General features: G+C 51.6%; 7 protein-coding genes across 7 annotated transcripts; 5 read left to right on the top strand and 2 right to left on the bottom strand.

Moving 5' to 3' along the window:
• Positions 1–258: 258 nt before the first annotated feature.
• On the top strand, positions 259–1,567 carry QC762_608640 (uncharacterized protein; the record flags this gene model as incomplete). The annotated part of the gene is made up of 3 exons (XM_062892540.1): positions 259–369; positions 431–604; positions 818–1,567. The coding sequence occupies 3 exons, from the start codon at positions 259–261 to the stop codon at positions 1,565–1,567; spliced, it is 1,035 nt and encodes a 344-aa protein (XP_062741129.1).
• Positions 1,568–2,909: 1,342 nt separating this feature from the next.
• On the top strand, positions 2,910–3,627 carry QC762_608630 (uncharacterized protein; the record flags this gene model as incomplete). The annotated part of the gene is made up of 4 exons (XM_062892539.1): positions 2,910–2,947; positions 3,105–3,188; positions 3,245–3,319; positions 3,372–3,627. The coding sequence occupies 4 exons, from the start codon at positions 2,910–2,912 to the stop codon at positions 3,625–3,627; spliced, it is 453 nt and encodes a 150-aa protein (XP_062741128.1).
• A 94-nt stretch (positions 3,628–3,721) lies between these two features.
• QC762_608620 (uncharacterized protein) lies at positions 3,722–5,170 on the top strand (the record flags this gene model as incomplete). The annotated part of the gene is made up of 2 exons (XM_062892538.1): positions 3,722–3,770; positions 4,008–5,170. 2 exons carry the CDS (start codon positions 3,722–3,724, stop codon positions 5,168–5,170), a joined length of 1,212 nt encoding a protein of 403 aa, XP_062741127.1.
• A 1,727-nt stretch (positions 5,171–6,897) lies between these two features.
• On the bottom strand, positions 6,898–8,664 carry QC762_608610 (uncharacterized protein; the record flags this gene model as incomplete). The annotated part of the gene is made up of 2 exons (XM_062892537.1): positions 6,898–8,412; positions 8,640–8,664. 2 exons carry the CDS (start codon positions 8,662–8,664, stop codon positions 7,013–7,015), a joined length of 1,425 nt encoding a protein of 474 aa, XP_062741126.1. The 3' UTR covers positions 6,898–7,012.
• Positions 8,665–10,155: 1,491 nt separating this feature from the next.
• Positions 10,156–11,394, top strand: QC762_608600 (uncharacterized protein; the record flags this gene model as incomplete). Its single annotated transcript, XM_062892536.1, has 1 exon — positions 10,156–11,394. One exon carries the CDS (start codon positions 10,156–10,158, stop codon positions 11,392–11,394), a length of 1,239 nt encoding a protein of 412 aa, XP_062741125.1.
• A 993-nt stretch (positions 11,395–12,387) lies between these two features.
• QC762_608590 (uncharacterized protein) lies at positions 12,388–13,801 on the top strand (the record flags this gene model as incomplete). Its single annotated transcript, XM_062892535.1, has 2 exons — positions 12,388–12,710; positions 12,770–13,801. Exons 1-2 carry the CDS (start codon positions 12,435–12,437, stop codon positions 13,799–13,801), a joined length of 1,308 nt encoding a protein of 435 aa, XP_062741124.1. The 5' UTR covers positions 12,388–12,434.
• An 18-nt stretch (positions 13,802–13,819) lies between these two features.
• QC762_608580 (uncharacterized protein) lies at positions 13,820–15,253 on the bottom strand (the record flags this gene model as incomplete). The annotated part of the gene is made up of 1 exon (XM_062892534.1): positions 13,820–15,253. The coding sequence occupies one exon, from the start codon at positions 15,251–15,253 to the stop codon at positions 13,820–13,822; it is 1,434 nt and encodes a 477-aa protein (XP_062741123.1).
• Positions 15,254–15,878: the final 625 nt, after the last annotated feature.

Here is a 15,878-nt window from a genome sequence, read left to right as displayed (position 1 = left end):
TCTTTCTATTCTAAACCGACGGTCTCGGCCTACCTCCGCTTTGTTTGACCAGATGACCACCCATGGAAGCTCTACAGCAAGCGTCTCGATCGGCAATGGTCGGCTTTGTTGTTCGGTCCGCACCAGCACCCCCTCACTGCAGCCATGGATGGCAACCTCGCTGCCGCTCGACCGGAGCCAACACCGAGCATATTGGGCGTCTCTATTGTTCTTGACGTCGACTTCGATCAACTGCATTCTGAATAGCTATTCGGCAAGATGTCAACGGCAAGAGTATGGCGACCCGCGAGGGCTTTGGCGCAACGTCGGTCCTTTTCCACTACACCGCGGGCACTGGATAACTATGCCTTCATTGGGCTTGGGCGGATGGTATGTTTACTTTGCTGCCTGTCTTTGCGTGGAATCCTTGGAGCTAACCGTTCCTCTTCAGGGATACCAAATGGCACGAAACCTCCAGTCCAAACTTCTACCAGGCGACACCATTCGGCTGTACGATATCAACCGGAGCGCAGCTGAAAAGCTCGTCGAGGAAATGAAGACGCAACAAGCCGGTGGTGCTGCCCCAGAGGTGTCTACCAGCGTCTCAGACGCTGCGAAGGAAGCAGTAGGTTTTCTTCCATTTTTCTTGCCACATCCCCCACAAGCTTTTATGATGAATTTGTTCCAAACATGAACAGTCTAAGTTGGGGCCGGTTCGCCGGCCTTATTCATGATTTTATCAAAACAATAGCCAATCCTCTGAGAAGCCTAAAAACACTTGTTTTCACAACCCCGCCCCAATCTGTGGTTCAACGTTTGCTAACGGCGCGCCGTTTAGGATGTTGTCATCTCTTGTCTTCCCGAGCCACAACATGTCCGGTCAATGTATGAGGCGTTGCTGAAGGACATTGCGGATCTCCCACCTCGTCCGCAACCTCGACTCTTCATTGACTCGTCAACGATTGACCCACACACGTCGTCCACAGTATGCCAATTGGTGGAAGACAAGCTCCCTGGGCAGGGTCACTTTGTTGATGCCCCCATGTCAGGCGGGGTTGTCGGCGCCACAGCTGGCACATTGACGTTCATGCTGGGCTCTGACAAGTCGCTGGTCGGCCGCCTTGAGCCCATTTTGCTTCGTATGGGGAAACGAGTGCTTCATTGCGGTCCGCAAACCGCTGGTCTCGCAGCCAAGCTGGCCAACAACCTTTTGCTGGGGATACAGAACATCGGTACGGCGGAGGCTATGCTGTTGGGTGTCAAGCTCGGTCTTGACCCCAAGGTACTGGCAGATGTCATCAATGCTAGCACTGGAAAGTGCTGGGCAAGTGAGGTCAACAATCCTGTACCGGGCGTAGTTCCAACAGCCCCGGCAAGTCGTGGCTACGAAGGCGGGTTTGGCATCGAGCTCATGTTGAAAGATATGAAACTTGCTCAAGATGCCGCCCGGAGGATAGACCTTCAGCAAACCATGGCTACCAAGGCTCTTGATCTGTATGAAAGGGCTTCCAAGGATGCCGAATGCAAGGGTCGAGATTTCTCGGTTGTCTACCAAGTCTTTGACAAGACGAATGGTCAAGGGCCGTGAAGTTTCTTGGTCTCACCAGGGAAATCTTGGGTAGAAACAAGAGAGAATACTCAAGTCCATATGTTGCATTTGCTTATAGTGGTGACAAGTCCTGCATATTCACATGCCGTTGCATCGTCACATCACGTTATCTCGCCGAACCTGCCTTTAAGGGTGCCAATATTGGACACCGGGGGTGGTGATATTCGGGCTCGGAATTTCATTGGTGAGGTGAAAGTGAGGGGAGCTCTCTCAGCGGCCCGTAATCGTATTCTGAGCTTCAGCATTGGATATTCCGGGGAAGCTCTCTTTGACAGAGGGGCTCTTGGCCTGCAGTGCGTGGCGCGGTGAGTCTCGATGCCGGACTTTTGGGATGGAAGAACTTTCACGGAATCAGGATTGAGGTTGCCGACGGATGGTAGGTGGTGGGTGGTGTGACAGTGTGTTGTATGGAAATATATGAAGGCCGCTGGGCGCCAGCTCTTTAATTGTATGTTGTGAACCCCGCATGTAAATGGACAACACCAAGTTTGTCCTTGTTCCCGTTGTTTGTGTGTGATATCTGGTCAAGGCTCCGACACTTTTTTCTTCACGTCAACGCGATTCATTTCAAACCAAGATGAAGCTGTGATATGAGGGGTATCAGCCCCTTTTGGATTCTCTTGTCAGACTTCCCACCGAAAAAGAAAAAAACGAATTTCGTGTGTAACTATCACCAACCTCGCCGCCGTCCGTCCGTCACAATGGTCAAGCTAGAAGACATCGACCCCTCCCTCCTGCCCCCGAACCTCACCCCGACCGAGCTCGAGAACTTGATCGCGGCGTATTATTACTCGTGCGATTTCGTGTCGCCTACCTGCCCTGTTACCGCCACTACGCTGGGGTATTACCCCAACAGGGGGATTAATATTTTTTTGTCTGTCGGTTTTGGGATTGCTCTTTTGGCGACGGTGCACCATGGGGTCAGAACAATAACGTGGACGTACTCTGGTTTTGTCGCGGCCGGGTGCGCGCTTGAGCTCGCTGGTGGGTTCCTTCTCTTCTCCTTCTATTTGGAAACACAGGAGCTGATGTTGTTGTGAAGGGTACATTTCGCGCATCCCGCTAGCGTCCAACCCCTGGAACAAGAAAGCGTTCGAGACGCAGATCGTGGCTATTATTCTTGCGCCGACGTTGCTGTGTATTTCGGTTTATTTGACGCTGAAGCATGTGTGTTTATCACTCAATCCGGGGCTGAGTAGAGTCAAGCCGAGGTTATACCCGTTTATATTTGTGCCGCTGGATATTAGTTGTTTGATGGTGCAGGCTATCGGGGGGGCGCTGGCGGCGGGGGGTGCGGTGAGTAATATACGACTGGTTGAGCATGGGAATAGAGCGATTATTGCGGGTATTGTGTTGCAGGTTGTGGTTTTGGGGGGGTTTGGGGGGGTGGGGGGGGAGTTTTTGTATAGGGTTGGGAAGTGGTACGTGTTGTATTCTGAGATTGGGATGAGGGAGGATGATGCTGACTTTGGTGATATAGGATCAAGACTGGGGAGGCTGGGGAAGAGGTGGTGAGGTTGTGGAATGATAGGGGGTTCAGGAGGTTTGGGTATGCGGTTTTGGGGGCGTATGTGGCTATTTTGTTGAGGTGTATTTACCGGTATGTTGGAGATAGGCCTTTTCCGGTGAAGTTACTAACGGATGGTGGTGAAATAGGATAGCAGAGATGGCTGGCGGCTGGGGGAATCACATCATGCAGGATGAATGGTCGTTTGTGGTGTTGGAGGGAATGTAAGTCTTTGGGTGTAAGAAAGACTTGCAACGAAGACTGACAAAAAAACAGAATGGTCCTTATCGCGTGTTTACTCCTCGCCTTCTTCCCTCCTGGGGTGTTGTTCCCAGAGATGGCTGCGAGGATGGCAGCAGGAAGGAAGTCTGCCAAGGGCGACGTTGAGGGACAGACACAGACGGGAACTTCAACGGTTGAGAAAGGAGTTGTTGGTGGAAATGTTGCCGAGACGTCAACTGGGACAGAGTCAGAAAAGGAAAAGGCAGTGCCCGTGTCATCGACGGCTGTGAAGAAGGAGGAGTCGATTTAGTGCAGCCTCGAGGTTGTCTTGGTGTGGTAGAGCTAGGAGCCTTCCATGTTCAGAGTTGCCATTGGCGATCAACTTGTGACACAACAAGACTTGAATGGTTTATGTTGAGTTTTGTCTCATCAGGAAGGTCCACGATTTCCGTGGTATGTGAGGAACTTGTTACCCTTCTCATTGTGGCTCAGCAAATGACAAGAACTGTTGGCACCTGACTAGTCTCCTGTTGGCAGAGTCGAACTTATCGCCAAGCTTCCGCGTCAGGGCATAAAAATGCGACATTGTAACAGTGACGCGTCCAAGAGATCTCACAGGTTTTCTTGTGCCTCTCTTAAATTTCACTCTTTAGCACCCAACCGGCAATCACTATCCCACACTCGTTTCAGTTTTAGTCAGTACCAAAATGTCAATCACTCGCCCTTTCCTTCTGGGCGTCCTAGCGTTCGGCGATATGGCATCTGCCCAAGTATTTGCATCTCTGTTTGAGAGCAATGGTTCCATGACCCTTGGCAGCGACGTAGTCCGTATGTCAGGCGACTCATGGTCATCGACTTTCGCATCAGGATACAATGCCACCTCCAAAGCTTCGATTCAATCCTACAACATCACCGCCGAGTACCCCGGCTCCGAGCTTCCCTCACACCAATCGTGGAACTACACCGTCAAAGTCAAGCCCTCCATCGGCCCCCTGGCTTTCCCGGGCAATGACACCCTCTCCAACGCCGCTGGCACCTGGTTGCAAGTCCAACACCCAAAGTCCGACCGTGTTAAAGTCCCAAGTACAGACAGATTTACCTGGCAGGTTCCCAAGCATCCCTCGTGGTCAATGTGTGGCGTCGTGTTTGTCTCCTCAGGTTGGACCCGGGACACCCCTCTCCTCGGGCCAGGCTGCACTAGCATCCTCTCTGCCGACTGCATCGCGGATATCAAAAGAAACCTGACGGAAGCCTACAAAGAACAGGAATTCATGGGACCAAATGGTGCCGGGGGCGAGAGTCTATGTCCCCCCCCTCGGCCTGTTCTTATACCGGAGCGATGCCGCCCGCCGTCGGGTATTGTAGGACTTGGGGTGGGGCTGACACAGGAATTACCAGTGATACCGCCAGACGCCGTGCTCATGCCCAGCGACTCCCCGCTTGGAGGCAACTCTAACGGGACGATTGACCTGTTGGCATTTGCGCACATCGGTAATGGGACGGTGGATGCGTTTCAGCAGGCTGTCCGGCAGGTATATGTCGTGGGGCATATCTGGGGTTTGAATGGAGAGTATGCTGAGGAAAACGCCATAAAAGGGGCTTCTGAAGGTCCATGGGCAGAAGTGACCTGCCTGAAGGCTGAAGTTATTGACGGGGGAGTGGCTGATGAGCCTGTTCAGGATGGGAGCGGCAATGGGGACGACGATGGGGGTGAGGGACAGAATGGCAACGGAAATGGCGAGGAAGATCTGGGTAACCCGTTCATTAATGCGGCCATGGGGCTTGGAGTTTCGACCAGGGACTTGTGCAAACTGCCTTTGGTGGTCATGGCAGCTAGCTTCTTTTCTTTATGAGGATAATCTCATCTCTTACTATAAGCACAATATCTAGATAGAGAGCCTAGCCGCAAAGCAAACTTCCTACTAATTTTAGTTTACTTTACATCCAATGTCGTCTTTTCCCGTTTGTGTCTAACATTGGAGCTGCGCCAATAGTTTAGGAGTCAGCTTCTGAGCTTTATCCCTGATCTTAAAAGATATTCCTCCAGGGGGGTTAAACGCTGCAGATCATCACTCGCAACTTTAGACGGTAGAATAAAGGAAAGCAGGGTATCTAGCATAGAAACCTCGTCAAATCCCTGTATGTTGCTCGGCCTCTTCACAGTTTCCATCTCAAGAGCGTCTTCCCAGGCCTTTGCATCTTCCCAGTGGGCACCACCATCAGTTGTGGCTGGCAGGAGATGGGGGAAACCCTCAAGCTTTGCTTTTCGTAGCAACCACTGCTTACTGCTTGTGTCGTCGGTCCACGTTGGAAATTCTGAAAATCCCTCGTGTCAGAGTAAAATGACCTGAGGAATCCAAGCGTGGGGTGAGAAATGCAGGTCATAGTCGACAAGGGCAGTAATACGGCCAGAATGAGGATCAAACAAAAGATCGATAGTGCCTATCCGAGATGGCAATATTAGCAGATGGTATCAACTCTTTGGATTCAGAAAGAACCGGAGTAGAACGTACTCAAAGTGCCGTGAACAATGACCTTCTCTGCTGCTGAGGCCAGGGATTTGAACTGAGACGCAATATCCCCGTTCGCTAGAAAACTCCTCAATCTGTTGGCGAAGACTATCGGCGTGCCATTGTTTGATGTACTCATTGGCATTTGGTGACTTTAAAGCAACTTCCAGTTGGTTTTGGAAATACTCTTCATACGTTTGCCATGGAGCAAGGTCACCAAGAGAAGTGGCTGCGCTAACTATCTCGCCAGGTTCGTCAAAGGTCACGTCCCCGAAGCTTTTGATGCTTGGAGGGAGCTCAAAGTCTTGAATTCTTTTCAGAATCTTGGTCATTTCACTAAACAAATGCCTCTTCTGGTGAGCATCCAGCTCCTCGAATGGATGGAACACTTCATATCCTGACAGTGCTGAGCCTCCGGATGTGCCTCCCCAGGCATAAATGTGTGGCACAATGCTGGGTTGGTAAGAGCTGAGAGCCGATGAAGCTAGCTTCGTCATGGCGACTTCGTTCCCAACACGGCCTGTTCGGCTCATGCCTTCAGCTTCCAGGTTGGTGAGGCGCAGAATCAGTTCCTTGGTACCTTTCGGGAGGGCAACGCAGCCGGGTTGCAAAGGCCCATTTTCTCCATGCAGGTAGTGATCAGATTCAAGGGCTGATGCCAGGGAGATGAGGTAAACGAAGCTTTTGTACTTGAATGAGAACACGGGGTCATAGTGAACAGGTTTCACCTCCACACTGCTCTGTGATGTAGAAGCGATGCCAGCTTGAGGGCCACTCATGTGTGAGAGACCGGTTGAGTATACTTACGCTGAAGCTGAATCTCGGCAGCAAGTCGTGGATAAAGTCCAAGCGACCTTGAATGTTCTGGAGGTTGTGGGTCACTGGCATGATTGGAGACTTGGCTCTCTGTGTTGAAAGAATCAGTTAAGTTGCTTGCCCGGTGATGTCCTTCAAACTGAAGTGCATTGAGGGGTTGACCACATGTTTATATGGAAGAATTTAGCAAGGCAACAACCCTACTACCTACCCATGCTTGATAGTGACTATTTGCTGCATGTACATGGGACTCCACACTAGGTAGATATGAGAAACAAAGAGCCCAGTAATTATTGACAAACAAGCTTGAGTCATATCTTCTTCTGACACCAATCAAGACATGGAAGCTTGAGCACCTGGCGCCTCTATTTACAAAATCTCCACCCGGCAGAAGACAGCGCCAAAACCCTCGATAAAACCGCTCCCGCTGTTGGACCAGCCATAGACATAGTCCAAGCGGAGTGTGTCCGTTTCGTTTGAAGGGCAATCCTCTGCGAAACCTATACGGAAGTTATCCGTACCGTTCCCACCGTTGATATGCTTGTTGGGGCTCACAAAGAAACTGACCGAGTCTAGCCACTGCCCGGCGTGACCTGTCACGCAAACAATTGACTCCGAGTCTCCAATTTCCAACTCCCTCTGCGAGCCACCGCGCCTGCCGCGGAGACCGCTACTGACACCGCCATACCAGACCTCAAAGCCATCAACGCGATCCCAGGCATGGACAACTACCTTGGTGATGGGCCCATGCTCCCTTGCAAACTCCCGGTCGTTGAAGTGCCACATTCCGGAAGAGATACCGGCACACATGGGTCCCGTTGTGCCAGCCATGATGACCCGCCTCACTGGGTCATACGTGCCCACCTTATCAAACTGTGGCCACTGAAGTGAAGGCGCGAGGATGTCATCAATCTGTTGTCGGTAGACAGCACCAGCCGTGTCGCGCAAATCCTGTACGTATCTGTTCACCTCCTCTTCAATACGGTACCCTCTGCTTGGACCGATCTCAGGGCCCCATGAGATCGTCTGGGAGAACTGGGTTTCGAGGTCGCGAACAAACTTGCGCCATTGACGACCAATCAAACACCAGTCATAAGCTTCATCTTCTGTCACGATGATACGCTCATCCATACGCCACTTCAAGCACTTGTCGCGGATCTGCTCGGCAGCGGTGGTATAGATGGTGATCGCATCTTGGAGTTCCCCGCGGAGCCGCACCTCATCCATTGTGTCGTCGGGGTAAAGCTTGTCCCAGCGTAGCAGTTGTTCGCGGAGTAGCGTGAGATGGAGCGTGGCCAGAGGAACAAAATATTGCAGCGTCAGCCAAGGTGTGCCGTTCTCGGTGAACTCGCGCCGGGTGACGGTGAACCAGCCAAGGAGGAAGGTGAGCTTCTCGCCTTTCTGTCGTCCGCCATAAGCGGTTTTGTTGTACCCGTCGATCAAGTCATGGAGGGAGTTAATCTTTTGCCGGAGAGTGTTGGCCTTGTCCCTGTCCAGAAGGCCCTCAACGACCCTGCGCACATCCTTCTCGATTCTGTCCCACTGCAGGGTGGGCTGGCTTTTCTCTGGCCAGAGTGCGCTGACGACGCTCCCCAGCAGCGAACCTACAGCTGGGACAGCTTTGAGGCCGGACGAGACAGCGGTCTTCAGGAGCTTGTTGATGTCGACAATGTTGTTCAAGAGGAATGTATCCGGGCTTTGATAATATTGGCGGGTCGGGACCATGATGAATGGCTGTTGGTGGGTTGTCGAGTGAGGCATGGTGATATCTAGCATGCCAGTAGGTCAGCCAATCACAAGATTTCATCCCTTCAGTGATATCAGCCTACCGTGGTAAAGTCTTCGAAGGAGCAACGTATTATGAACTGATTTTAACTGCTGTCCGGCCGATCAATATAAACAGTATTTAAAACAAAACTCTCGAAAGTCGCCTGCTCACCCAAACAGCCCATGAAAAACGAGTTGAACTAAGGCGGACTGACAATTACTTATTTACTTGTTTGATATCTCGAGTCCGACATCTTGGAAGAGCCAGCCAGCGAACCAACACCCATCAGAATCCCAAGGCCGTCGGGCATCATTTGGCCTTGGCTATCAGCATACCTAGAGCTAGCATCATTAAATTCCGTCGCAAAATTCTTCCTGTTCTCGAATGCCAGAATGGAACGCCTGTTCGAAGTGGAATGGGCCCATTTGGGCCCTTTTAGCATGACCAATTACAACATGCAGCCAAGTCCAAGGCGGCCGTTGGGCTGTTGCATCACCATCAGGAAATTCTGCTCAACCACAGTGAGTGAAGGAAGACAAATTGTATCAGTGTGCTGGCCCACAGAGTGACTCCATGCTCGACGTGGATTCATAATACCTCTGTCCGTGATTTAAGCAGAACTTACCATCAGGCAAAAGTCAGAGTGAGAGCTTGCCCCGTTTTCCCCCATTGCTATCTCTTGGCTAGCTTATAATGCATTGTTGGGTAAATTGTAGTCTCGAAGTTGCGCTTGCGCTTATGGGTCCATGTTGGGCAGCAAACACATCACAACAAGACCCAGAAACTTTTCATTGGCACAAGCTCCGAATGAATCAACTTCACACCAGCATACCGTCTAGGGCTCACCACACAGTGTCTCGATTGTATACCGGCAGTCCAACCTGGACTTGGCACTCAAAGTTCCAAATGTGGTTTCGCGCTCTGAGGTCTTGGCAAGCTGATCCTCACCAATTCAGGGATAATAGGGGTCGCCACCAAGTGGGGACCTGACTTGAGCTTCACTTGATGGGTCCAAACCCGACAAAATGGCACGAACGTTGCATCGTACACGTCAAGTCAGCGATAAGCTTTGATATACGACATCTTATCGGAATATGTCGATCACTGTCTTTTTTGCTGCCATCCATCGCTTGCACAGGCGCCTCAGATGCCATCTCCGGGCTTTGGGTTGCCGGTAAGGATTGCGGCGTAGCAGCTGAGAACCATGGGTAGAAGGACCGGAGTTTGTGATACAAGAGCATACGTCTTCAACGATGCTAGGAGTGCGGACACTTCGCATGCCCTATCATGACATCTAAAAGCAACGAACCGCACAGTTGAAGAGCATCTGATCTACAAAAGTCGGAAGAAATGTTCCGGTAGTCAAGATGATCTCCATTTTTCTTTTTCAGATCTCTTCTTGTTTGTTGGTTTGGATGAAACGACAAGAGGGCTTTTTGTGGGACTGACCCTGATCACCACGACTTGGTGAGCTGCGTGGGGGCTTCTCGAAGTTAGAGTAGCTTACCCATCTACATAAACTCCATACCTCGAAACTGATCTGCATACACATCTTGGAATGAGTGGATCAGGCAAGGCAGGTATGTTGCTGAAGATGGACCGACGGGACCGGATTAGCCATTGCAACGATAATTTCTTATTTGCAGGTAAATAAAGAAACGAGACACGCCCTTTTACACCTCACAGCTGATGTTCATTTATCCCAAAAGTGCCTTTGTTTTGCTCTTTGTTTCACAGCGTGAAGATGTCCTCCTCAGCATCCGCCACGGCCTCCCTCAGGGAAAAGTCTGCCAACAACCATCTAACAAGCAGCACAGGAAGCGACTCCGACTCCACCAAAGTCGAAGCTGGCCTTCCCAACCCCAACACCACAGACCCAGCACCACCACCCCGCGACATCCACGGTTTCAAGTGGATCTCGGTCGTCATCGCAATCTTATCCTCCATCTTCCTCTACTCCCTCGACAACACAGTAGTAGCAGACATTACCCCCGCCGCCGTTAACGCCTTCGGCGACAGCCTCAAACTCCCTTGGCTTTCCGTCGGCTTCTTACTCGGTGGCGTAAGCGTTGTCCTGCCCTTTGGAAAACTTTACAGCCTCTTCGACGCAAAATGGCTGTACATCTTCTCCACCGTCCTCTTCAACATCGGATCTGCCATCTGCGGAGCGGCACCGTCGATGGACGCGCTGATTGTGGGGAGGGTGTTGGCTGGTATGGGCGGTAACGGGATGTACCTCGGGACGATGAACTTGTTGAGTGCGACAACCACCAACATGGAAAGACCTGCATATCTCAGCTTCGTGGGCTTGGTTTGGGGAGTCGGTACCGTGCTCGGGCCTGTGGTGGGCGGCGCGTTCGTGGAGAGCCCGGCAACGTGGAGGTGGGCTTTCTACATCAACTTGTGCATTGCCGGTTTGTTCGCACCGGTGTATCTGTTTTGGATTCCGTCGTACAAGCCCCAGCCACGGGAAACCTCGAGCCGGGAACTGGTCAAGAAATTCGATTTTGGAGGGACGTTGTTGAGCGTGGCGGCGATTACGACTTTGGTTATGGCAATCAATCTGGGTGGTGCCCTATACGAGTGGAATAGCGGCAACATCATCGCGTTGTTCGTGGTATCCTTCGTGGTGTTTGGAGCATTTGGCGTGCAGCAAAGCTGGAACTTTGGACTAAGGGATAAGGGCGACAAGATCTTCCCAACGCACTTTTTGAGAAGGTGGAATCTGGTCTTGTTGTTCTGTTCTGCAGCTGCCATCAATGCTGCCGCGTTCATTCCGATCTATTACATCCCACTATACTTCCAGTTCACCCGGGGAGACAGCCCGACCGAAGCAGCTGTCAGGCTACTGCCTCTTATCTTCACCTTGAGTGCGGCTATTTTGATCAATGGACACCTGATGGTGAGATGGGAATATTTCCAACCTTGGTATATTACCGGCAGTATCTTGGCGCTTGTGGGAGGCGTGCTGTTATGTAAGTGATCTGTTTGTGCGTCTCAAGATGATGTAACTAACATGTCTCGTCTGCTCAGCAAGGATAGAAGCCAACACGCCAGAGTCTCACCTTTACGGCTTTGAGATCCTGATTGGCCTTGGAACCGGTGCCTTTGCCCAGGCGGGATATGCTGTCATTCAGACTTTAGTACCTCCTGAGGAAATGGCGTACGGCATCAGCTTTGTTATGCTCGGCCAACAGGGCGGCATCGCCTTTGGCTTGGCTATTGCTGGGGCAGTGTTCGTCAACGATGCCATCGCAAATCTCATGGTGGCACTTCCCGGCGTCCCACGAAACACATTGCAATTGGCCCTGTCAGGGCATAGCGGAGAGTACTTCCAGTCGCTGTCAGAAGAGTCGAGAATTGCCGCAATCCAAGCCATCGTATTGGCTTTGCAAAAGGTGTTCATTCCTGTGTATGTAGGAGGCGCTGTTGGCTTGATTCTTTCAGTATGTTTCACTGTAAGTGACCATCCTTCCCTTAAGCCATACAAGACAAGTTGTTAACGATGGTGTGAAGAAACGGAAGATGTCGAAAGATGTGATTGCCATTGCTGCTTAGATGGTGGGGACTGGCCTGGCTTGCTAGGGAGAAACCTCTCATCATTGGGTGGTAGGGAGACTAATCGCTTCGAGCCTTACTGCGCCACTCAAGAAAAGCTGGCAGGTCCAAGTCCATTTAGACCAGGTAGTGGGCCATCAGCTTTGAGTGTCTCAGTGTTACCCACCTCTCTGTCATATCTCAGCTCGCCACGAGAAACTATCCTATGAGAAGAAGCTTTTAGATTAAACCAAAAATCGTGTTACCCATCCTTGGGCATGTCCATGAATTAGACTCATGCAGTTTTGTGGCACGGGTGTTTAGCAGATGCGGCTGAGGTCTCCCATCATTGTCGCAGCAGTTGGGTAGTACATTGGCTGCGGAGATAAATAGGTGATACTTATTGCCCACCATCTTCGCGCGGTGTCGAGTGGTTATGATTCGGTAGTTTAGTTCAAAGCCTTCATTTCTGTTGACAGTTTGAACATGGGCATCATCATAACTCGTCCATCCCCCAGGGTTTCAACAGGCGGTGGTAGCTCAGGCAGCAGCACTGGCAGCACCGGGAGCACATCGGGCACAGCAGGCACGACTGTTGGCAAAACTTGGGGTGCTCCCGCCCCGGCACCAGCCCCCGCCCCGGCACCTGTCCCCGTATGGGGAACAACACCAGGAGTGATCATAACAACTCCTCCTGACGTTGCCGCTGCCGGCGCAAAGTCAGCAGGCAAATATGTTCCTGGTGACCCAGCTACAGTGCCGGTATGACAGGATCAAACAGGATTTGAGACACATTTGCTGATGGACCTTCTTGCTGATAGTACATTGATCGTGGCAACTCCGGGCAATACCCCGTCGTCATCGTCACACCCAGCGAGCTCAACACTGGAAACGACACCAAAGTTGCCCTCCCTCCTATACCTGTCGAGTGGATCATCGCGCCTCGAAACATCACCAGTCCCGACCAATGTCCAAACGCCGGAGCTACAATTGCAACCTTTGCTGCCACGGACGTTATCCTGGCGGTCCTCCTGATCGTCACCGCGGCAAGGTCAATGCTGTACAGAGCCTCGTGTCACCTGTTCGGCAAGCGAGGGGGCAAAAAAGTATACTGGACATGGCTGATGTGGCTTGTCCTGCAAGTGACAGGCAATGTCGGTGCGGCTCTTCTAGTCGTCAGAACCGAGGGATACGAACATCTGGAATTTTTAAAGGTCTTTGCTCTTTACCTGTCCAGGCCCAGACTAAAAACATGGTGGCTCGCTATCCTGCGGACATCGTTTTCCGTGGGGGGCCGGAGGTTCCCTGACGGCAACACAAGACTTGAGCAAGAACAAGAGCAAGAGAATGAGAAGATATCCCTTGCGTGGGAAAAAGACGGCCGCAAAGAGAAAGAGCACATTTATGTTGACGCGTACGTTTCGGCCGCCCTGGTCGAGTTTATTTTCCAGATCTCCGCTGCGGTGTTCATCGGTGTGACCTGGGAGAGGTTTCCAAACGAAGTCATCAAGCAGTACATGCAACCACCGCTGCGATTCATGTTTGCGGCGCCTGGCATTATGTTGGTCGCCATTTCAGTGGGAGTTCCAATATGGCGTATCACAGGTGAGACTTGGGGTTGGAAGGAGACTGTGGACAAAGACCCGGAAACAAAAAAGGTGATACGGCGCCGATCACCGCCATCGATGGGCGGCATCCGGTTTTGGTGGGTGATATGGGGGTCTCTCATTTATATTCCCGTTTACTCCGCCGCATGGGTCTACTGGACACACTTTCTTACTCTTCCTGGCGCATTGTGGTGTCCGCCCAGGCTGGTCAGTCAGTCGGCGATTTGGATCTTGACGTCTATTTAGGGGGTGCCTTGAGCACTCCTAAACACGCCTCACTTGAGCCTTCGCTTTATTGTCATCATTCCACCAAGTCAAATGTTCTGCAACACCGTCGTCGCCCACCTCCCACGTCCCATCTTCCACCAACCTGGTCCAGTGCCGCAAGATTAGTGCCAGACGGGTCCCTCGTACTGGTCCCCATGGTGGCGGCCTGTCAAAAGACGTGATCCCTCGAGGAACATCAGCTGATCCGCTCACCAGCTCAGCTGCCTCGGCGTACCGCTGATCCCATCCATTGAGATAAACACCCGTCCGACGGTGAACCATCTCAGAAAGTGCAGCCTTGTAATACCCAGGGCTCCATTGATGAAAGGGCGATCCAACCTGGTAAGCAGACGGGAAAACCAAAGTCGGCCAGTTTTGGTATTCAGCACCATTCTTGTTCAACCTCCGCTCAGAATTCTCCGGTTCGGACCCATAAACCTCGAGCCAACTCTCCGGCGAGAACACCGTGATTCCCGGACCAATAAACTTGAACTTTGGCCTCTTGGACCTGCTCAGAAACTCCTTGGCGAACCGACTGACCTTGTACCGTTCAATATCCTCATCCTCCAATCTCAGAGGCTCATCCCACTCCCCTCCCGTCCCACCCTTGTCCTCGATCGCCTTCAGCAAGCCCTCCCAAGCCTGAACTGTCTCGTCCAACCCGATTTCTGTCCAGCCTCTCTGCTCAACCTTCATCTGCTCCTCGTCAAAGTAGTACTCCCCCCTCTCCCACTTTTCCCGTTCTTTCTCCAAAACAACATGGAGGGGAATCCAGCTTGGACCGGGGTACTCCGGCAGGCCGTCCATCCCGTGGCGCCATGTCGCCTCGAGGGTGTCGGCATCGAGCACCAGTCCCTCGTCGTAGGGTGGCTCGCCGGTGAAGTCCATGTTCCCGGGGAGGAACAAGAGGAGACACCGGCCTTGTTGTTCGAGTGCCTCTTCAAAGTCGATCTGGAAGAGAGAGTGGTACGCCTCTGAGGGGACGAGCAAGTCGGGTTCTGGTTGGATGAAGAACGGGGAGAGGATTGCGTCCCGTTGGAATGGAGAGCTTGTCTGCAGCTGGGAGAGCAGGATGTGAAATGGGTGGGAGTGAGGGTCTTCCATGTTGGAGAAGAAGGCTGGGTGGAGGGTACTGAAGCGGGGGAAGAGGGTTGTTTCGAGGGCGGTTGTTGTTGGAGGGTGGGTTTGGGAGTGGAATTCAGATGGGATAGCGGCGATGTATCTGGAGAGTAGGAGGTTATAAAGCTCAGCGCAGTGGGATGGGTCGCTGACTATGGGGCGGGGGTTCCATTTTTCAATGGCTTCTTCTTCAGAAGAGGAGTGTTGCGGGTCAAATTCTGAACTCATTCTGATGTGAAGGTGGAGAAAGATTGTAGGTAGGAAAAAGATGTAAATGGCAATGGTTGCATGCCATTGGGTTGCTCGCGCCATTGATCAAGATATTTGTAGTGGCAGTAGGGCGGCGCTGTGAGAAGTGAAAAGTCCAGTCAGGGGTTGGAAATTGCAATTAGTGGGTGTCTTGGCATTGTGTGTTTAGAGCCCTGGCCACGATGTGAGCTGTGGTATCAAATGGACGAGCTTTATGCACGTGTATCTGAAAGGACTTTAGGAATGTCTACCTAGACAACTCCAAAATGGCCAAAATACCTATTGAAATAAGTTATATCAAACCAGTCCGATCAAAATATCTTGCATCTCATGAAACCTGGATCAGTCTGTACGCAAATAAAAGTTGCTCCTACCTAGAGAGTCACCTGTACACTAGGTAATCCCCAAGTCCATGAATCACACGCAAAATGATGATCCCAGAATGTACCTAGAAGTCTATCGTTAACTTGTTTATTACCTCGGCCATTCTTATCAGACAGTTCCATCATCTCCTAGTGCCATGCACGGCAGCTTCTAGTTCCGATGGCACCTCCACAACTGCTCATTCAAGTGCCAATTTGGGTTATGGCCTAGACCAAGCGAAGTGTTTGGTGAGGAGAAAACTAAGCTTAAACGAGGTACTTACTGCTTCTTTTAAACCTATAAAACAGCCATCCTCTTCACCCGC

The sequence above is a fragment of the Podospora pseudocomata genome, chromosome 6 (assembly GCF_035222375.1).
Source record: "Podospora pseudocomata strain CBS 415.72m chromosome 6, whole genome shotgun sequence".
NCBI classification, from domain to species: Eukaryota; Fungi; Ascomycota; class Sordariomycetes; order Sordariales; family Podosporaceae; genus Podospora; species Podospora pseudocomata.
The sequence above is the reverse complement of the archived record's forward strand: the minus strand, read 5'-3'. Positions and strand labels throughout refer to the sequence as shown.